General features: G+C 52.7%; 2 protein-coding genes across 8 annotated transcripts in view; one reads left to right on the top strand and one right to left on the bottom strand.

Annotated features, from left to right (window-relative positions):
- Positions 1-1930, top strand: part of CCDC33 (coiled-coil domain containing 33) — an 86593-nt gene extending 84663 nt beyond the window's left edge. For 2 of the 5 annotated variants that reach the window (XM_047738896.1, XM_047738895.1), the window contains exons 18-20: positions 323-409; positions 724-837; positions 1710-1930. In XM_047738896.1, coding sequence (XP_047594852.1) covers positions 323-409; positions 724-837; positions 1710-1817 — 309 coding nt within the window. In that variant the 3' untranslated portion in view covers positions 1818-1930. Of the gene's footprint in view, positions 1-322; positions 410-723; positions 904-1709 lie in introns of those variants that run through there. The other 3 variants (XM_047738898.1, XM_047738899.1, XM_047738897.1) reach the window with 2 other exon arrangements.
- Positions 1931-3332: 1402 nt separating this feature from the next.
- LOC125105609 (cholesterol side-chain cleavage enzyme, mitochondrial) lies at positions 3333-15640 on the bottom strand. Of its 3 annotated transcripts, none has more exons than XM_047739223.1 (9): positions 15208-15621; positions 11725-11880; positions 9977-10176; positions 8965-9168; positions 8156-8313; positions 5202-5368; positions 4883-4961; positions 4195-4392; positions 3333-3723 (listed from the first exon to the last, which is right to left on the bottom strand). In XM_047739223.1, the coding sequence occupies exons 1-9, from the start codon at positions 15474-15476 to the stop codon at positions 3592-3594; spliced, it is 1563 nt and encodes a 520-aa protein (XP_047595179.1). In that variant the 5' UTR covers positions 15477-15621; the 3' UTR covers positions 3333-3591. The 3 variants fall into 3 exon arrangements, with proteins under 3 accessions (XP_047595179.1, XP_047595180.1, XP_047595178.1); XM_047739224.1 differs by lacking the exon at positions 15208-15621 and adding an exon at positions 12398-12452; XM_047739222.1 differs by lacking the exons at positions 3333-3723; positions 4195-4392 and having other exon boundaries at positions 4417-4961; positions 15208-15640.
- Positions 15641-21353: the final 5713 nt, after the last annotated feature.

Below are 21353 nucleotides of genomic sequence, written 5' to 3'. Positions count from 1 at the left end.
AAGGACAGGGGAGCCCTCACTTTACGAAAAGACCAAGATTCCTTTCTGTGCGCTGATGCTGCCTAGTAAGTTTTATATTTAGAAAGTGACATATAACCAAAACTCCATATAACCAAAATCCACTGGAAGAACAGCGGTGACCTGCCACCTCAGGTCTACTTCAGGAACGAGGGTTTGGCCCTGGGTCTGAGGCTTTGCATCGGGGACCTGAGCTGGGAACTCAGACCTGGCTGGTCTCTGCCTCAGCAGCTCCCGGCCTCCTGAGCCTACATAGCGGCAGTCCCCCGCGGCAAACTGGTGTGAGCTTCTGCTTTGCCCGCAGGATCTCCTTGCCAGCACCTCCGACAAGTTCAACCTTCTGGCCAAGCTAGAACGAGCTCAGAGCCGGATCCTATCCCTGGAAAGCCAGGTAGATGACCCAGGCAGGGGTCAGCCAGGCTGGGCGGGCTCACCACTCAGCAGACCTTGACCAGAGTCAGGGTCCAAGTGTGACCAGAGTTGTGCCTCAGTGTGTGCCCAGGGTCAGGGCTCAGTATGTTGTCGGAACTCAGGGAGGGTCCATCTGGGCCTTAATCAGACTGTCACTTGGCCCTCCCCACCCACCCCTGGCCTGACGTCTCTGGAAGGTAGCGAGCCCACACGGTCCGGGCTCTGGTTGTCCTGTTTGCAGGGATGGGCCCTGCTTCCCAGCAGGTCCCCATCTGTCCCTCTCCATGTCTGCAGTTAGAGGACTCAGCCCGACGTTGGGGACGTGAGAAGCAGGACTTGGCCATGCGGCTGCAGGAGCAAGAGTACGGCTTGGGGCCCTCCTCGAACTCCGTCATCACTGACCTGCCCGTGAGTGATCTCTCTGGACAAGCTCCGTGGGGTGCAGGCAGCGTGGCTGGCAGCAGCCACCCCTGACCCCAAGTTCCTGGGCCCTGAGAAGAACCGGGGGGACCTGCTCCCACTGGAAGTCAGAAGACCTGCACTCAGTGTCTGCCCTATTACCATCAGGATCCCTGGCCTGGTCTCCATATCCCACCTGCCCAAGGGGAATAGAAAGCTCCCCCCGCCCGAGACTACCCGCTTCCCAAGGGTGGGGGTGAGTCAAGGGGACATGGCCGTGGATGAAGGGCTGTCCCCGCAGGTCTTTCTGGAAGGCTCTGGTGCTGGCTATGCTTTAGCACTGGGTTTGCTCCCAGGCAGAATCACCGTGGCCCCACCACACTCCAGGGCCCCTGAGGCTGTCCCGTGAGCACAACTTCTTAGTCCCCATGGTGCTGCCCACCTGCCGGGGATGGGGGGATGGCCCCTGGGAGAAGTGCTGCTGGCTTCATCTGCACAAATAGCTCTGTTCACAGATGCCCTTCCCCTCAAGACCCCAGCCCCAGCTCAGCCCCAGACCCCCGAGCATCCCCGATGGCTCCGGTTCCTGAGCCCGCAGGGTTCTGCTCCTTCCCAGGCCCTAGAAAAGGCCTGACGAGGATGGGGAGGGGGGCATCAGGGAACACAGGGCTGCCTTTGCAAACTCTCCTTCTGAGACCTAGGGAGTCTTGGAGAAACTGGGTGGGCCTGCTGCGGTTAAACAGGTTTGGAACCCATAGTGAAGGCATGACCCAGTGTGTTTGGATCCTGTGAGGCCTGGCTTGCCAGGCAAGGTGAACTCTGATGGGTCCCCTCACCGGGGGCAGGGACTTACTCGCCTCCCTTTGCTTTGCATACCACAGAACTCCTTGGCCCATGCCAAGGACCACAGGCGACCCTCAAAGCTGGATCCCCTGATGCCCAGCTTGGAGACTAAGCTCAACAAGCCCTCAAACTCTGAGAAGACCTGAGTCTTAGCAGACCTGAGTAGTTGGAGCAGGGCCCCCTCTCTGTGTGCTGGGGAGTCTCATTCCAACCCCCAGAGGACTGGATTAAATGCCATAGGTCAGTGAACATTCACCTCTTTCCTGGAGTAGGACAGCTGAGGGGGCTACCTTCCTCCTGCCGGACCCCACTCTGAACCCGGGCCCTCCACCACAGCCCTATAGCCTCCTGCCTATCCCAGAAGCTACCATTTAGGAGAGCCAACAGATTTATCTGTTTCTTGGGAATGGAAAGACTTAAAGCCTTCCTGTGGCAATCAATTATATATTAGTGTGAAGTACCCCCATTAACTGGGCTAGGCTAAGCTAGCAATGTTGCGTCCAAATACAGCCAGGGACAGGAAAGCAGATGGGGCCTCGGGAAGGAGCCCTCCGCTAAGAGTCAGGAGGCCTGAATTCCAGCTACAAGCATGCTGTGTGACCTTGAGTGACCCAAGCAACTTCTCTGGGCTTCCATTTTCCCATCTATCTCACGCAGAGCTTGCCTTCTTTGATGCTAAGGCCCTTTCACGCTCTAACATTTCTGAGTCAAAGACAACTCAGGCCCAGAGAAGAGAAAGGAAGCAGGAAGGAAAGAGAAAGCCAATAAGAAAGGATTGCGTGGTAGGGAAAAGAAGAAAGGCTCCAAGAGTGGACTCAGAGACTGCAGATGCTCATAGAAGAGACCAAGGCCACAGGGCCACTGTCCTGAGCAAGGTTAACTTCCCCCATCTGCCTGCAGGACTTAGACCTGGCTAGCGGGAGGCCAGGAGGGATCAGGCACTGGGTGAGGTCAGGAAGTTACGGAACTCAGAAGGGGTTAAGAGGACCGAAATTGGGACCAGTGTCCGACAGTCCAAATAACGCACCAGACTTAGAAACGGTCTTCTCGCCTACTGCCCAGAGCTTGGATAAGTGGGCATGTCTCCCTAGAACAGGAAGCTGAGGCCTGGAGAAGCCCAGAGAAAGGTCAGGTGGGGCAAAGAAAGCATGCTGGCCTCTTATTCTCTAGGTCAGCCGCCTCACACCAGACCCTCACTCACTCACTCAGCCTTAGCTTCCCCCAGAACTCTAGCTGGGCCTTGGCAGGAAGTCTCAGGACCCCACAGGGAACGCCCACCCAAGGTCCAGCCAATCAGAGCCTCACTCCTGCCAGGCCGCCCTGCCTAGAAGCCAGATCGGCCCACACCTCTCAGGCCACCCTATGCCTTCAACAGAAACAAGGTCCTTTGTCCCTCTGCCTACAGCTCTGGTAGGCCCCTCACAGTGGCAACAGCCCACCGCCAGCCTGCCCTGCATCACCTCTACCCCAGGCAACAAGGAGGTCGACCCTACTGGCTCCTGAGCTACTGTAGGGGGCGGGAGTCCCAGCAGAGAGGGCTTCAAGCGCAGCTGCCTCGGGCTTTCTCATTCGTGCTCAGACCCCACCGTTGACCCAGGCCAGGGAGAATCCCCACTGGAGTGATGGAAACCCAGGGGGTCAGATAGAAATGAAAACACATCACGTAGTTCAGCCTTTTATTGCCTTCCTGGGGCAGGTGAAGAGGGGGAAGAGGCGGCAGGAAAGAGGGGTGTCCTGGCTGAGCTGAGGCAGCTGACCCCTGAGTACGGACTCTCTCTTCTCAGAGCTGGTCCAAAAGGAGCAAGGGAGGGGGACTGAGGACAGACGAGCTGACACCACCTAGGGTGCCACCCCCTTGGGCCTCCCTCCAGCACCCCTGCTGGCTTGGTGGGTGGCAGAGGCAGAGTCCACCCTCCCTAATCACAACGGGGGTGGATCCTGGCTGAAGGGCCTGAAGGTGAAGAAGATGGGCTGGTCGGGCATCAGGATGAGGTTGAACGTGGTGCCCACATCACAGAGATGTTGCATTTCAACTCGGAAGTTCTCCAGAATCTGAGAAAGAGGTGGTGGGCTTAGGGGAGAGTTTCGAAGGGGCTCTCTCCCCTCCGGGGCCAGGCTCATTCACCTGTGGGTGTTGCCTGTCGAGTGGGACTCGAGGAGCTCTGAGGGGTCAACACAGCTCCTGTTTACCCGGCCCAGTGCATGAAATACACCCTGGGTGCTTTGTCCCCTTGATTCGCCTTAGCTTTGACAAAACCTTGTTCCACCGCACACCCACCCTGTCACCACTTGGAGGGAATAGATGGCCAGGGGACACCCCTGGATAATAAGCAGATTAGCCCAAAAGAGAAGGCAGTAGTAGAGTAGCCCAAAATTGTCGGGGAGGAGGAGGGTAAGTCAGGGAAACCGATGTCCCCAGCCCTGTGCTCCCTGGGCTCTGGGCAGAGTGGGAGTAGGAGGGTCAGTGCCTTCCTTCAGGCCACAGCCAGCCCAGGCTGCCCCGATGTCCCCGACTGGACTCACGTGGATGAGGAAGAGGGTCATCTCGAGCTCAGCGATCCGCCGGCCCACGCACTGTCGCACACCCCAGCCAAAGCCCAGGTTCCGGAAGTGGATGAGGTTCTTGTCTTTACCCAGCCATCGGGTTGGGTCAAACTTGCTCGGATTGAAGAAGAAAGTGGGGTCCTGGCCCATGGCATAGGTGGACACCTGCACCAACGTCTGGGGACAAGGTGGGCAGAGGACTGGGTATAGGCCTCACAGCCTGGAGCATAACTCAGCTTCCTGCTCCCACCCCGACCCAGGCTGTCCAGCTTCCCGGCACAAGAGGCTGCCTGCTGTGTGACCTTGAAAAAGGCCCCAGCCCTCCCTGAACCTCACCCATCCAGTGGGCCTGACCGGAAGACTCAAGGCCAGGGATGGCCCCAGGGATTGTCCTGCCCTTTGCTGAGCCCCAAAGGGTTCCCAAGACCCAGACAGCCCATGGGGTAACCTGGACGTGGGCAACCTTCCAGAGATCGTCCCCCACTATGGCCAGTACCCCTGCCCTTGGTTCACACTTGGACTGTTGCTGCCAAGGACCCCAGCCGCCAGCTCCAGGAAGAAAGAGGGGACAGAAACCCCAATCACCACCATCTGTGTGCGACTGCAGTCCACCCCCAGCCTCCTCTGTCTGACTGGCAGAGCCGGCAGCCCGCCCGGCTGCCCTTACCTTGGCAGGAATCATGTAATTCCGAAGAACCAAGTCATTTTCAAGATACCGCTGCAGGGTCACAGAGATGGGGTGGATCCTGCCAGAAGAAACATTCAGGGCTGATGCTCCTGAGGCCCGGACACCCCACATGGCGGCTCAGCCCCAGCCACCGCACCCCGGGGGGGATTCTGGAGACAGGATCCCTACCCTTATTTCCTCCCTCCCCATTCCCAGCTGTCTCCCCTGGACTTCTTGCTGCCTGCCACCAATCCCCTCCCTTGTGCCCTGCCCAGGGATCTGGGGGATGAGGAGGGCAGGCAGGGAGGGGCAGGCTTACCTCAGTGTCTCCTTGATGCTAGCTTTGAGGAGCGGGACCAGCTGCAACATCGCGCTCACATCTCCCTGGGCCTGGCGCCGGGCGGCCAGGACCTCCTCCCGCAGCATTTCCTGCACCCTCAAGCTGCGTGCCATCTCGTAGAGGTGCCACTGCAGAGTCATGGATGTCTGGCGGGGGGCGGAGGTGGGGGCGGGGGCGGAGGAGAAGGAGGACTTGTCACTCCTGGAACATTTAAACCTATGCTCAACTTTCATTTCCAAGCATCTCTGCCCACCCTCCTCCTCCTTGTATCCAGAGAACACCATCCACAAAAGCAAAACAAATTTCTGAAGGAGAAGGTCCAAAAAAGCCTTTCTCACCCCCCAGAGCAGAAATGTCTGGGCAGCGCTTGTCCCTGTCCTTGTCACCAGAGCCCACCTATTTCCCCAGCCAGTGGAGTTAGCCATACAGCCAATGCCTTCTTCCAGAGGACCCCCGGAGGGCTTTGGAAGCTAAATCCTACTTCTGTAAGGGTTGTTATCCCTAATGATGGCCGTTCCACCCGTCTCCCACTAGACCTTCCCCTAAACCTCGGCCTTTGGCTGTGGGAGCATAAAATAAAGTGAGGCCCAAAGATACTGAAACCAGAAGCGCCCGACCTTTCTCCCATCGGTGTTGCAGTTAGCATGGGCTTATCCCAAGACGAACCAGCTCCACTGGGCATTAGGCGGAGGCAGTGACCATTAGCCCTACGCTGGAGGTATGAGGGTCACTGGTCAAGCTCCACAGCCCCAGATTCTTCCATGGTAGGACCCTAGGTGGAAGCCGCCCTCCCTCTTACGGCCAGGACATGTCATCTTACTAGGGATCTTATTTTTGTCCAAGAGGTTTAGACACTCTCCTCCTTCCCTCCAGCAGGCACACTCGGGAAAAAAAGTGCCAGGTAGTCACCTCTCAGCTTAAAACCCTTATGTGGCCCCAGAAGCTCGTGCCTGACCCACAGGGTCCCCCAACACCTGCCCACCACTCCCAGCCCCACTGCTCCCCTCTCTCCGACATGCACCTCCCGCTCTAGCTGCACGGAGCTACGTGCAGCTCCCAAAGCCCACAAGTCTTCCTCCTGCCGTTTCCTCTTTCTAGAATTCCCCTCCCCAAACCAGGAAGCAAGGATGTACTCTGTCTTTAAGACTCGGAGCAAATGTGTGCATTTGTCTTATTACCTCCAAGGTCTGACACACGAGTGGCTACTCAGGAGATACTTGTTTAATAAAGTAGTAAAGAAGTTCCTGGCTGTGTGACCTTGACTAAGTGACTTGAACTCTCTGTGCCTCAGTTTCCTCAGCTAACACTGAGGGGTAATAGTAACGTATCTATCAGTGCCATGTGGGATTACTCAATGAGTTATTATGTGTGAAAAACTTAGACCCCTGACTGCCATATAGGACAGGCTTCATAAATGCTACCCAAGGACCCCTACTTTGGTGCAGGCAAGCAGTTTGGAAGATGTCTTCTACATTACTGACCATGTTTAAAATACGCTCAAAGGCTCATCGGCAGCCTGTCCCATAGACCCACAGTCCTGTGTTAGAGCACAACACAAAGATGACACCTGGACAAGAAAGTTATTAACACGGGGGATTTGACACCTGCTTCTCCCTGGTCCAGAAACTCTCCTGCTCCTCTCTCCTCCTTGGCACTTGCCTGGCTATCGGGCCCTACAGCACAGTGACATGGTCCCTTGGGCGCGGGCTGCCTCCTTGTCACAGGATGGGTCATGTCCCCACAAAGCTCCTAGGTTGAAGTCCTAACCCCCACCCCCAGTACCTCACAATGGGACCGTATCAGGAGATAGGGCCCTTTGCAGAGCAAAGGTAAAATGAGGTCCTGGGGGGGGGGGCGGTCCCTAATTAATAGGACTGGGATGCTTCTAAAGAAGAAGAGATTAGGCCACAGGCAGGCACACAGACCGTGTGAAGACACAGGGAGAAGACAGCCATCCACGAGCCACGGAGAGGCCCCAGAAGAAACCCGCCCCACCATGGGGATCTGGGCTTCTAGCTCCAGAAGTGCAAGAGAATAAAGTTCTGTTTTTTAGGGCGCCTGGGTGGCTCAGTGGGTTAAGCCCCCACCTTCGGCTCAGGTCATGATCTCAGGGTCCTGGGATAGAGTCCCGCATCGGGCTCTCTGCTAGTCAGGGAGCCTGCTTCCTCCATTCTCTCTCTGCCTGCCTCTCTGCCTACTTGTGATCTCGCTCTATCAAATAAATAAAATCTTTAAAGTTCTGTTTTTTAATTCTGTTATGGCAGCGCCAGCACTGATTGCCCCTTCCTCTACGAGCCATAAGGGACCTTTGAGGTCTCTTGTATTCATCTTTATAGTCTCAGTGCCCGAATCCCAACTAATAACTAATAAACACTAAATAGTTAACCCTCACTCTCACAGCAGATGGTATTGGGAGAAGGGAGGTACACAGGCCAGATATTTTGTCATTCCTGAAGTTTCTGGGGTAACGTCCTGCCTGTGGAAAGGACCCGAGGGAGGCACCACGGAGCATGCCTTCAGGCACTGGGGGTGCCAAGGGAGACTGAGGTCTGGAGTGGGGAGGACGGGAGACAACGAGAGCCCGGGGCAAATTCCACCGGCTCCCAGCTCTTCGGAGGGCCTGCTTGCCTTCCTGAATCCAGTGCTCTGTGTTCTCCACCTGTGACTGGAGGGCTTCTCCCTTCTCACTGTGTGACCCCATGCACAACCCCACCACCTCCACCTAGATGCTTCCTTCTCACAGGCAAAGAGAAAATGGTGGATCGGCCTCAAGGCAAGCTCCATGGGTGTTGGATGTGACCCCAGCCTTCTAGGAGATCAATATTTAAGAAATGCAGCCAGGAAAGGGAGACCCACCCCAGGCGATGGAGTGGACTGGCAGGGAAGGGGCCCAGGGCCCAAGAAGGGACAGGATGTGCTGAGGGCCACCTCACCGTGTCCACACCCCCGGCCAACATCTCTGTGATATTGGCCTTGACGTCCTCAAAAAGCAGCTTGTTATTTTTTAGGAGGCGGTGGAGGATACCCGGGTAATTGTTGACGTCTCTCTTCTGCCTCAGGTCCCAGTAGAAGTTCTGGGTGTAGATCTCGGCTGTGCAGGATGGGAAAAGAAATGAGCTCTGTGTGGGTGAGAGAGAAAGTGGGAGGCGGTACCAAGGGCTGAGGGTTCAGGGACCCAGCTTTCCAGCGGCCCCTTTGCTGAGCACACACACTCTGCTAAACCCTTCGTCACCATCTAATACCTGACCATGGCTCTCGGTAGTAAGTGATGCCATTCCCATTTTACAGATAAGGAAACAGAAGTCCAAAAGGATAGTGATTTGCCCAAGGTCATGGGGTGTCAGGGGCAGTGTGGATTTGACTCCAGGTCTGGCCTCAGCACCACACCCCAGTCAACCTATTTCACCCTGCCTTACCGATCTCTCCCACCAAGCTGTCACCAAGCACAGCTGTGTCTGAAGCACTGGTCCTTAACCCTCTGGGGATCCTGGGCTCCTCTCAAAGAAAAGAGGAATGGCTCTGATCCTCTTTCTCCAGAAAAATCTAACCATCTCCAATAGCCAGGCTTTAGCCCTCCATGGCCAGGGGTTCCAGAACCTCCCCGCCTCCTGTGTCTGCCCACCAAAGGACAGGGGCTTCTTACCTCTCTCTCTCCCCACTCCCAGGCCTGGGTTTCCCACTCTTCAAGGTGGACAGGGCTCTCCTGACTCCCAGACCTGGCTACCCAGGATGCAGTCTTCACCTTTATTGAAAATCACATCCCATGCAGCCACATGGTCTCTCCAGGTCTTGGTCTTGAATAGACGGAACAGTTCCGGGGGGAAGGTGAGCATGGGCACGCTGGTATGGAACATCTGGTAGACAGCATCGATGAATCGCTGGGCCTCAGGGTCCACTCTCTCCTCCAGCATCCCCAGGCGCTCCCCAAACATGACGTTGGTGATGGCTACAGAGGCGGGCAGAAGGGCCCCTTCTGAGGGCTGCAGCTCCCAGGAACCTCACAGCCACCCCCGCCAACACACAGGATCTCCCGTGCCCAACCTCAGGCTCTTTCATCAAGAAACTGAAGCCTGAGTCCCCAAAGGCTGAAATTGCAGGGCTGGTGACCACTCCGGTCCTTGAGAGGGGCACGTGGAAGATGTGTGGTGGGAAGCAGAGTCTCCAGCAGAGATGGGAAAGGGCACGGAAAGGGCCGAAACGGCTCCCCCCACCCTTCCCCCAGCACCCCGAGCACCCTCTGGGCTTTCTTCCTAGGAAGAGATACAGATTTCTCATCCATAATTGACCGAATTGGCTATTTCCTGAAACAGGTCAGACAGGAGACTAGGGAACACAGCCCTGGTAATAAGCCATTCACAGCCCAGAAGACACCTAGTGCCTACTGGGTCAGGAATTTGTTGATTTCGTACCAAACTCTGGGCATCCCAAATCTGCAGCGACCCCATGATCCCCATCAAGCCATGAGGCCTTCGCCCACACTGTTCCCTCTGCCCATACTGTCTGACCTCCTTACCCTATCTGTAAAACTCCTACACATCCTCAAATACCCAATTCAGATTAACCACCCAACCCTCCCTTCCCCTCCCAGACCCCGAAGGTCAATGTCCCAGGAGAGAGAGAGGTAGAGGATGGATCCAGCAGCTCATCCCAGAAGCCAATGCCAATACTTCTTCAGGGTCTATGCTGGGTCTTCAGGTAGGAGGATGGGTTCTCCCACCCACAGGACCACTGCCAGGTAGACAAAAGCCCCTTACACTCAAAGGCGAAGCGAAACAGATCGTCACTGATGTCCCCTGAGAACTTTCCGGAGCCCTGCTGCTTGATGCGTCCGTGTAGGACTTTGACAAAGTCCTGAGACACTGGATCCAGCAGTGGAATGAAGTTCTTCATGGCCTCTGGGGCCATCACCTCCTGGTTCAGGACCAGCCGGTCTTTCTTCCAAGCTCCTGACTTCCTGAGAAAACACAGGCCCTCAGGCCCTGACGGTCACAGACCCCATGCCTGGCAAACACAGAGGGGGCTGACTCGGCTGAGCCATAGCTCAGAGCCCGCACTCACTTCCACCCTCAATGCCCTGGGCCTCCCATCTCCCAGCTGTTGCCTGGCCTGGGGGAGGGGATAGGGAGAAAGAGGGCGAAGGAGAGCAAATCCCCCATTCCTCCTCCACTCCCTCTGCAGCTGCTGAGGCCAGGAGGTCCTATTCTTAGCACCTCTAAGTAACTTGCAAATCCTCTACTGTTTGCCTCCCTGCAGGCTTGCCTTCCCTTCCTCTGGACTAACACTCAGCTCCTACCACTCCAGCACCCCTCTAGGTCACCGTCTCACCTGCAGAGACACAACTGACCGATCTCTCCTCCTCCGCACCCCCAACGTGTCCCATTACTGACGCTGGTGGGGGACCTCAGGTGCCCTGAAGTGGGTTAGTGAGAAACTTCAGCTTAAACGGCCCACACTCGAAAATAGATCTGTGCAAAGCCCTCTTTGTAGTTTTAGGGCTTTGCTTGTTTATAAGGATGTTATTACAAACCCACCAGGCAACACGGAAACTAGAACTTGACAGTAGCTTAGATGCGCCCACCTGTAGCGACAGTACCTTAGAGGACCCTCAGGTCCTCCCACCTGCTGTCTCCCTGGCCCAGGGGACTGCCAGCCTGACTCCCTTGTTTGCTTTTGAATATGGTCTTATCCATCTTAAATAGTATACTTGTTTTCAGCTTCTTAAAAAGGCTGTCATGATTTGCTTTTTCCACTGATTTTATATTTTTAAGTATCATCTGGATCACTGCTGGTCACTGAGTCCATTCACTGTGACTGGTGTGGGCCCCCGCGCTCACTCATGCTCACTCCCGTTGGGCGTTTAGCTGGTTTCCTGGGCTTGGCTGCCAGAACAGCACTGCCGCAAACATTCTAGCTCTCGTCCTGTTCCGTTCCCCAGAGGTCTATCCCTGAGCAGAGACTGCTGTCTGGTGGGGAGGGGAATATCCAAGTGCAGGAGGGAGTGTCCAGCCATTTTCTGAAACAACAGCGCCAGCCTTCACCGCCACTAGCAAGCTACAAGAGCTCTTGTCTCTCTGTATCCTCAGCAACACCTGACATGCACATTTAAAATTTTTTTGAGCATTTGGTAGAATGTGGTATCCGTTACTCTTAAATACACTGACTTGTCTGCATTTCTTATTGCCCCTGCAGACTCATGGTGGCGGGACCCTGCCCTACTTGTCACTGTACCCCAGAGCCTAGCGCATAGTAGGTGCTCAATAAGATGGGACTTAATGAGTGAGCCAATCAGTGAGAACTTCTCTGGGGCTTTATTTACTCATTACGATCTTCAACCTGAGCACTTCCCTGAAGGGTGGAGGTGTAGTTTATGAAGAGGGGAAGATGCCAGGAATTTGCCTAGAGACCGCAGCCAGAAAAGGTAATGCAAGCCTGGCCCAGCAGTGCCCCGGCCACAGCTCTCTGTCATCTCCCTCCAGCCCCCGGGAGATGGCCCAAGACTCACTTCAACAGGACGCCAAGGGGTCTCTGGTAATACTGGTGATAGGCCACCCAGGGCGGGATGCAAAATCGTTCTGGTGTGGGACCCTCAGACTTAAAGAGGAGGGCCACGTCTTCAGGGTCGATGATATAAACCGATTCCACGCTGCCCAGCTTCTCCCTGGAGGAACGGATGAGAAGAGCTATGGCGGATTCCAGGAAAGCCCAGCAGGCCCTGGGCAGGACCGGTATTAGTGCTTCAGGGACTAGAGCATAGGGCAAATGGTCCTGAGAGTGGATCCCCATTCCACAGCCTCCTTGCTGTGTTACCTGAGGCAAATCGCTCACCTTCTCTGAGCCCCGGTTTCCTTTTCTCTAAAATAGGGATGCAGGGTTGCTGAAGGACCAGATGATAAAGTCTGTTTATGGGACCCTGTGAGGGCATTCTGCAAGTTCCAGCATTTGCTCCTCATCCCAGTAGCTGTTGTCCTGCCAGGCCATGTCCCCAGGACCAGCACCCCCTCCTCCCACCCCTCTGCCCCCAAGGACCATCAAGTCCTCCCTTCCATGCTTCTCTTCCTACGTGTCCACACCCTCAGTACCCTCCCCCATGACACCCACTGCAGAGCTCAGAAACGGCGTGGTCACTCGCCCCTGGAGTGGCTCAGTGTAGACGGCTTGGTTGGCAGTCCACGCACCCCGCCAGCCAATCCCTTCTAGGCTCTAGGACGGAAATGCTGGGAATGGCCACCCTGCCTCTCCTTGGATTCCAATAAGCCAATTTGCCTCTATTCAAACAAAACCACAGTAAAGCCTCAGGCCTCGAGGACAGATACATGTCACAAAGCACTTTGTAGATGGTCTCGGTGGAAACGTCAGAAAAGTCCACTTCTCGTGTGCTTCTGCCTTTTACGTAAGAAAGTTAATTCAAGATACATATAAGGCAAAATGTAAAAACATACAGGTATAAGCCAAGTTCTCTCCCCTCCCCCTTCCTCAAAGGGAGGGAGGAAGGGAGGGAGGGAGGGAGGAGTGAGGAGGAGAGGAAAGGAGGGGAGAGGAGAGGAAGAGGGGAAAGGAGAGGAGAGGGGAGGGGAGGAGGGAGAGGGAGAGTGCTCTTTAACCACTGACCCATTAAGCCCCAGCCTACCTTCCCAAGTCTCCTTGGGCCTCATCCATGGCCTCCCAGAAGATTCCCTCAGTGTTTTTCCAAGTGTCCTAACACCACTATCTCCATCCCCCCACCCAGCTCAGCAAAATCCTTGAATGGCTATTATTACTACCAATTCCAACTCTGGGAATCTAGCCCAAGGCAGTGGTCTGCTGTGTGAGATGGATAAACAAGTTGTCTAATAGCAAAATATCCCCGAGCAGGCTAGGTGTCCACTTTACAGGGCTGGCTTCAATCAAAGGGCTTATCCACACCACGGACTACTGTGCTGCCTTTTAAAAATCATATTAAAGAGCAAAAAGAGGGGGCACCTGGGTGGCTCAGTGGGTTAAAGCCTCTGCCTTCGGCTCAGGTCATGGTCTCAGGGTCCTGGGATCGAGCCCCGCATTGGGTTCTCTCTGCTCAGCGGGGAGCCTACTTCCCCCTCTCTCTCTGCCTGCCTCTCTACTTGTGATCTCTCTCTGTCAAATAAATAAATAAAATCTTTAAAAAAAAAAAGGGTGGGCGCCTGGGTGGCTCAGTGGGTTAAAGCCTCTGCCTTCGGCTCAGGTCATGATCCCAGGGTCCTGGGATCGAGCCCCGCATCGGGCTCTCTCCTCGGCGGGAAGCCTGCTTCTCCCTCTCTCTCTCTGCCTGCCTCTCTGCCTACTTGTGATTTCTGTCTGTCAAATAAATAAATAAAATCTTTAAAAAAAAAAAAGAGAGCAAAAAGAGGAAAGAAGTCATCTAGATGTCCTTGTGGGACCCCGCTAAACAGCATACCTCATATATTCACATTCTCTATGCTACATAAATATTATCAACATCGAGATTCCATCTGACTGCAATTTCCATTTGCACTTGCCCATATTTTTTCTGAATTGTTTAATCACATGTATTCAGAAGTTTATAATTTCTGAGCCATGAACACTGACACTGAACTAGGAGTCAGACAGTTATGGTTCCAAAAGTAGCCCTGGCTTTGCCCTGATGAGCTGTGTGACCTTGGCAAGACCCCTCTCCTTCCCGGCCTCAGTTTCTCCATCTGTAAAATGTGAGTAGTGAACATCAAATTCAAGGACGTGACAAGAGGTTCAGACGATAGTGACTCAGAAAACAGAAAGGGGCTTGATAAAAGAAGGAGTTCCTACCAGAGGGAGAGGAAGCAGGGGAAGAGGAGGAGGAAAGAAGGAAGAGGAAGGAAGGAGAAGAAATCAGGGATAACAGACCATCTCCTGGAAGTGAGAAACCACCTTCTTCCAAACCTGGCACTCAGCCCGGGGGCTCCCTGCCTCCAACCAGCTGTAGGAAAGACACTTCGGATTTCCAAAGGGCTTGTGGGAGGGAGAAGGAAGAAGAATGACCAGCTGGACCCTTAGGAAACATGCCTGCCCTCCCACCCCAAGCCCACTAACAAGCCAGCCAACATAGCCCACCAGTGCCCTTTCCCCACCTTGACCCTTTCTCTTAAAGTAAAACACACTGTCCCTCCTGGTGTCCCCTCCCTGCCCCCAGCTGACACCTCCACCATCCCTTACCCCTTAAGTGTCCCCTCAGAACAGAACCCAAGTATGGCTTGAAGCTTGAGCACCTGAGACACCCCCCACCCCGCCCTCAGACCACCGCCCCACTCAGAGGCTAAATGACCTTTCTGCGTCCTTCCTCCCGGCAGAAATCAAGGCAGATGCTTGGAAAGTTGGAGCTCTAGCCAGGCTGAGTGGAGGGGACAAAATCAGCTGTTCCAGATCTGCCTGGGGCTGAGAAGAGAGGCCAGCATCCCAGCGGGACAGGGACCCAGCTGGGCGACAGGGGCAAGTATGCCCACCCCTCTGGGCCTCAGTTGCCTCTGACAGTGGGGGTGACAACTTTACCTTCCAAGGTGTCTAGAGGATAATGGCTGTAGGGAGACAGTGAATAGAGCCTCCCCCACCTCCCCCCCAGGAAAGTTTCAGAGGGTGTAGGTCCTGAGCAGCAGTGAGGCCTCGGGGCTGGGAACAGAACTCACTCTCTGGGAAGGCTTCTTCCTTCTGCCACCATCCTCAGGCATGAGAGAAATCAAGTCAGCAGTAGATAAGAGCAGAGGCACCTGGGTGGCACAGTCAGCTAAGTGTCCGACTCTTGATTTTGGCTCAGGTCGTGATCTCAGGGTTGTGAGATCGAGCCCCATGTCGTGCTCCATGCTGGGGACGGAGCCTGCTTAGAATTCTCCAACTCTGCCCCTACCCACCCTCTTTTAAAAAAAAAAAAGTAGACAAGAGGCTGGAATGGAGGGCCGAACTTTTGGGGAAGCCAAGTCCAGCAAGGCTTCCCAGGCCCCTCTACCTCCCTATCCCACCAGCCCCACACTGCCAGGCTTACCTATAAATGGGACCATACTTCTGGAAGTTCTGGACCTGGTGGTAGTGGATTTTCTGTGAGCCCATCTCCCTCCAGAAATTGTACAGATTTAGCCAGCCATTGTTTCCAGGGGTGGGGATCTCACTGAAGGGGCGAGGAATCTGAGTGGAGATACTGGCCCCCTCCCCAGTGGGCATCCTGGGATGCCCCAGACCCTCCCGCATGGCACTCAGGACGGGTGGGCAGCCTTTGACCAGGACTGAGCGAAGAGGAAGCCCCTTGGCCAGCATGCTGTCCCCCACGGCGGCTGCAACCCCTGCTCGGCTCGCACTGCAGCGGGACTGCCAGGGTGACTCCGGCCCTGGACCCCCAAGGTCCAGCTTATAAGCACCAGCTCAAGGCTAAGTGAGCTAACAAAGCGGTCCACCTCCCTCCTTCTCCTATTGGCTCCAGCCCACACACAGCCCCTCCCAGACTTCGGGTGCCAAGGCTCCGACTGGGATTTCTGCCACCAGAGAGACTTCCCAAAGCACAAGGAGACACCCGCCCCCAATCTGTGTCCTTACTGTCAGCCCCAGCAGGCCCCTGAAGTGGTCAGTGTTGGGGTCCGTTATCAAAGGAGCGAGACTAATACAAATTGAAAGTAAGGCAAAGTTTTATTTTTATGCCAGGCATCAGAAGTCAGACTGATCGGCCAGGGCCGCCTCCAAAGAGGGTGACCCCGTCCCGATCTCACAGGCTGGTTTTATAGGGCATAACCTCAGACCCAAGTTACATGGCTTCTATTGTTAAGGCATTTACTCCAGAATCAACACCCGGAACCAATACCAGGAACTACTGGGGCGTTTATTCCCGGAATGAAGTCTTTAGATGTAAACAACAATATGGCTACCCAGGTAATATGGAGTCACTCTGGCTAAGCAGGCCCTAATAGTTAAACAGGTTTTAACATTAAATTGGCCCTAACAGTCAGGTTTGTGCCTTTCCTCCTGCTTCCGCCTACAGTGGGACCCAGCCGCTGGCAGACATCCTTGAGGACGGGCGGACAACCTGGGGTTAGGGATGCTTATAAGGGGCCCAAAAGGAGGTGAGAGCCACCATGCAGCTCTCGGGCAGCCCTTTCTTATAATAGATGATAGATACATAGATACGTAGATATAGTGACAGATTATTATAAACTGTTTTAAAACAGTTCCCCTATTTTTTAAAATTTAAATTCAATTAACATATAATGTATTATTGGTTTCAGAGGTCTAGTGATTCATCAGTCTTGCATAACACCTAGTGCTCATTATATCACGTGTCCTCCTTAATGTCCACACCCAGTTATCCAGCAACCCTCAGTTTGAGAGTTTCAGAGTCTCTTAAGGTTTGTCTCCCTCTCTGGTTTCCTCTTGTTTTATTTTTTCCTCTCTTCCCCTGTGATCCTGTTTTGGTTCTAAATTCCACACATCAGTGAGATCATATGATAATTGTCTTTCTCTGATTGACTTACTTCACTTAGCATAATACCCTCTAATTCCATCCACGTCATTGTAAATTGTAAGATTTCACTTTTTGATGGCTGAGTAATATTCCATTGTATATATGAACCACATCTTCTTTATCCATTCACCTGTCAGTGGACATCTGGGCTCTTCCCATAGTTTGGCTATTGTGGACATTGCTGCTGTGAACATTGGGGTGCACCTGTCCCTTCAGATCACTACATTTGTTTCTTTGGGGTAAATACCCAGCAGTGCAATTGCTGGAGCATAGGGTCAGTTCTCCAATTTTTAAAGTTCTACTTTTTCTGCTTGGAAAAAAAAAAAAAAACACAAAGCCTGTATTTTCTGAAAATGTTGTAAGTGGCAAGTATTGTTATCATTATTTTTTAAAATACTACTATTAAGAAATAAACTAAATTACAGTCAAGGTTGCTCATTGTAGAACACTAAGGAAAAGGAACAAGAAAAATCAAAATCTCCCAAGCCTCTAACACTGAGTGAAAGAACCCAGCAGAAGGGCAGGTGCTGTGGGACTCCACCCCCAGTGAAGTGGGAGAATTGGGGAAATGAGCATGTGGTGTTAGACTCCCTCTTGGGGTGCAGGGGCTCGTTAGGTGTCCGACTCTTGATTTCAGCTCAGGTCATGATCTCAGGGTCCTGGGCTGGAGCCCCATGTTGAGCCCAGCGGGGAGTCTGCTCAGGCGCTTTCCCTTTGCCCCTCTCCCCAACACACGTGCTCTCTCAAATAAATAAATAAATTTTTTTTTTTAATCTCTTCCATGTCTTTAAAAAAAAAAAAAAAAAAGAAAGAAAATTATCGTTTCTCTTGTGCGGTAATGCCAGGGCAGGGCACTGCTGGAGTGCTGGAGAAGCTCTCTGTCTTGACCTGTATATTTACATATGTAAAAATTCACCCGACCTATACATTTGTAATATTTGCATTTTATGGAATATAAGTTACTGCAATAAAAATGTAAAAAAAAAAACAACAACAAAAACCCTTTCTAACAGACTCTTTTACCTATAAAAAAAACAATGGACCTTTCCAAAGAGGACACAGCCTCACCAGGTAGGCATTAAACCCAGCTCAAGCTCCAGGGTCACTTCCTCTCCCTAAGGTAAGGGGGAAGGCGAAGGAAGTCCCCTGGGTCAAGGGAAAGCAAATAGTCACTAGGGGCAGGGCACGCCCCCCCAATCCCCCCCCAGCCCCAGGCAGCCTTGGTCCCCAGAAGCTGTATGGGTCACTGCCCCCTGGCTGGGAAGGGGCAGCAGTGGGTCCCAGCAAGTGTGACAGCCACACCCAAACCTCTGTCCGCTGGCCCAGGCGGCAGCCAGTGGCCTCTCCCTATATATGGGGCCGGTGAAAGTGGTCCCAGCTTCCATCAAAACCTGCTGGACATCCAGGTGGGGCTGCCCAGACACAAATGCTCCCAGACTGAGTTTTTTGAAGACTCTCTCACTGAGGACTCTATACTCCTCCTCAAGGCAGAAACCGGAAACTCTCTTTTCCAGCGTCACTTGGGTTAGGAAAGCAGGCAGATAGCTGGGGCTCCCCCAATCAGAGCCCCCTCAGGAAATTTTGGTTGAGAAGGCAGAGGCAGTAAGAGGCAAGTGCCATGTGAAGCCCTCTGTGGCATGTGTGGGGGCGAAGACCTCCTGGCGGGCGGGGGCCAGCTGCAGCAGGGGACCCCGGGGGTTGGGGGCACTGGCATGTGATTCAGGTAACGGTCCTGGCCCCTTGGTATCCAAGCTTGATTATCCACCCTCCCGGAGATCTTGTCAACCACACAATGTCTCCTGATAAACCCTTCCCTGGGAAGTATTAGCTGGAGTGAATTCTGTTGTTGATGACATGCGACTCCGAATGATACAAGAGTAAACAATCACGTGGCTAAAAATCTGTCACATGCCTGCATTTCAAACCTAAATTAACCAAGTTGAATGATTTTGAAACATCCTACTTTTAATTTATGCCCCCATACAGGCTTGAACTCATTAAGGGGACATTCTGGGAACAAAAGAGACAAAGTCTCATGATAAAGTCATGTTCTGTGGAAAGAGGGCAGCTGAGGTTTGTTACGAGGACCACCAACACTAGAGCCCAGGACTACACCATCCTGAGATAAACACAAACCCTGGTTAAAAACATGTTCTTATATTTCCTTCCAATCCTTTCCAAGTGGATTCTTTTTTTTTTTTTTTTTAAGATTTTATTTATTTATTTGACAGAGACAGAGATCATGAGTAGGCAGAGAGAGGGGAAAGCAGGCTCCTCGTTGAGCAGAGAACCCGATGTGGGGCTCGATCCCAGGACCCTGAGATTATGACCTGAGCCAAAGGCAGAGGCTTAACCCACTGAGCCACCCAGGCACCCCTCAAGTGAATTCTTTTCTGTTGTCTTCTTTCTTTCTCTGAGGGGTTGAAATTTTATTTTTATTTCAATGTATAGTTTACCCCCAATAATCTATAGAATGGCTTAAAAACTCAATTAGCACCTGTACAAGTCTGGGTTCAGCCAGAGAAGCAGAACTAGAGGGAGGGGCGTGAGGGATGGCTTGTGCAACGCCGGGCCGGCTGGATGAGTGTGAAGTTCACCAGCACCTGTCAGAAGGGCAGGCTGGACGCTTGGCACCAGTGGAAGCCACAGCCCACAGGTGCGATTTCTTCTCCTTCTCACCTCTCACCTCTGCTCCTGAGGCCCTTGGACAGGTTGAAGCAGACCCACCAGATTGTCTAGGATAACATTCTTTACTTCAAATCAACTAATTATGGATTCAAATCACATCTACAAACTGCCTTCCCAGCAACACCCAGCTCAGTGTTTGAACAACGGAGGCCTGGAGCCTGGCGATGCCAATGTCTCCAAATGAACATCACATTACTACTAAGCTTATAAGGAAAAATCGCAATCCTCTACTCCAGCCCTCCCAACTCTTGATACCACTTCCCAGAGGGGAATGAAACTCTCTTGACATAATCAAACTCATCAGGTTCCCATCCCTCTCCACTTCTTCTTGGAAGCCTTCCTCCTGGAGCCTGACATGCACTTGCTTTCCCCCATCCATGCTGCTCATCTCTGAGCCCCATGAGAGCTACCTTCCAGGGACCTCTCCCTCTGCCCTCTGAGCCTCCCCCCTTCCCCACCACACATGCTCTCTCTCTAAAAAAGAAGAAGAAAGGAGTGCATGAAAAGTAATATGTTAAGACCTTGCTTACCTAACAGTGTCTTTATTCTGCCCTCACAGATGGAGAGTTCAGCTGGAGATAGAATTCTAGGTTGGGAATAATTTTTTTTAAAGATTTATTTATTCATTTGAGGGACGGGGGGGCAGAGGGGGAGATCATCTCAAGCAGACTTCCCGCTGAGTGTAGAGCCTGACTTGGGGCTCAGTCTCACAACCCTGGGATCAAAGACCTGAGCTGAAACCAAGAGTCAGATGCTCAACTGACTGAGCCACCCAGGAGGCCCTAGGTTGGGAATAATTTTTGATTTAAAAAATAATAATAATATTTGAAAGCAGAGCTCCATGATCTTCCACTTTGTGGAACCTCCGTTGAGAAATCCAAAGGCTTTCTGATCACTGAACACTTCCTTGCATTCATCCTCCCCGCCGCTGCCCCCCTCCTCCTGCCCTCCGGTCCCTCTTGGGACCTGCTCTGCCTTTTGGCTGGCTCAAATTTCACAATGCCAGCTTGCCATATCAGTTCTTGGGCTGGGTGTTTGGTAAGCCCTCTCATCCAGAAACTCAAGTCTTCACATTTCTGGACACTTTTTTTGTACAATGTATTTCGTAGTTTCTCCCTCTGCTTCCTCTTCTCTCCATTTCTGGAACTCCTATTCATCTAGGAACCTCATGAACCTATCTGGTGCTAATTTTTTTTCTTTTTCTTTTTCTTTTTTTTAATTAACATATAATGTATTATTTGCCCCAGGGGTACAGGTCTGTGAATTTCCAGGGTTACACACCTCACAGCACTCACCATAGCACATACTATCCCCAATGTCCATAAGCCAACCACCCTCTCCATGTCCCCTCCCCCGCCCCCCGCAACCCTCAGTTTGTTTTGTGAGATTAAGAGTCTCTTATGGTTTGTCTCCCTCCCTATCCCGTCTTGTTTCATTTCTGATTTTTTTTCTTAATCTCCCACATTACATTGTCTTCTCATCCCACCTAGTGAGAGATTCCCTACTTCCACTTCTAAACTCTCTATAGAAATTTTTGTTTCCACGGTTTTTCTTTTTTACTGTCCTCAGGCCCCTTCCTATATCTGGATATGGATATAATATAGACGTAATGGCACTTCAAGCCTCTCCAAGATATTAATCATACTGTTGTTTAGTTGTTTGGGTTCTTTGGGTGTTTTTGTCTGTTTTCTTTTGCTCTCTCTGTTGTCCCTGTTTCTCTGAGTTCCTTTTTCTGTTTGTTTTGATTCATGCCTTTCATGTTGGAAGTTTCCTCAGGTCGGGGCACCTGGGTGGCTAAGTCACTGGGCGTCTGCCTTCTGCTCAGATCATGATCCCAGGGTCCTGGGATCGAGCCCTGCATCAGGCTCCCTGCTCATTGGGAAGCCTGCTTCTCCCACTCCCCCTGCTTGTGTTCCCTCTCTCACTGTGTCTCTGTATGTCAAATAAATAAATAAAATCTTTAAAAAAAAAAAGAGAGAGAGAGAGAGAAAAGA

Source organism: Lutra lutra, chromosome 7 (genome assembly GCF_902655055.1).
Source record: "Lutra lutra chromosome 7, mLutLut1.2, whole genome shotgun sequence".
In the NCBI taxonomy this organism is placed as follows: domain Eukaryota; kingdom Metazoa; phylum Chordata; class Mammalia; order Carnivora; family Mustelidae; genus Lutra; species Lutra lutra.
This window is presented reverse-complemented; position numbering and strand designations above follow the sequence as displayed.

Bases quoted from the DNA above. Each gene is read 5' to 3' on its own strand.
- LOC125105609 (XM_047739222.1), bottom strand. From the start codon at position 15,476: ATGCTGGCCAAGGGGCTTCCTCTTCGCTCAGTCCTGGTCAAAGGCTGC. The intron at 11,881-15,207 runs GTAAGCCTGGCA...CCGTTCCTCCAG, and splicing joins AAGTATGGTCCCATTTATAG to GGAGAAGCTGGGCAGCGTGG. The intron at 10,177-11,724 runs GTGAGTCTTGGG...GTGTTTTCTCAG, and splicing joins CCCCTTGGCGTCCTGTTGAA to GAAGTCAGGAGCTTGGAAGA.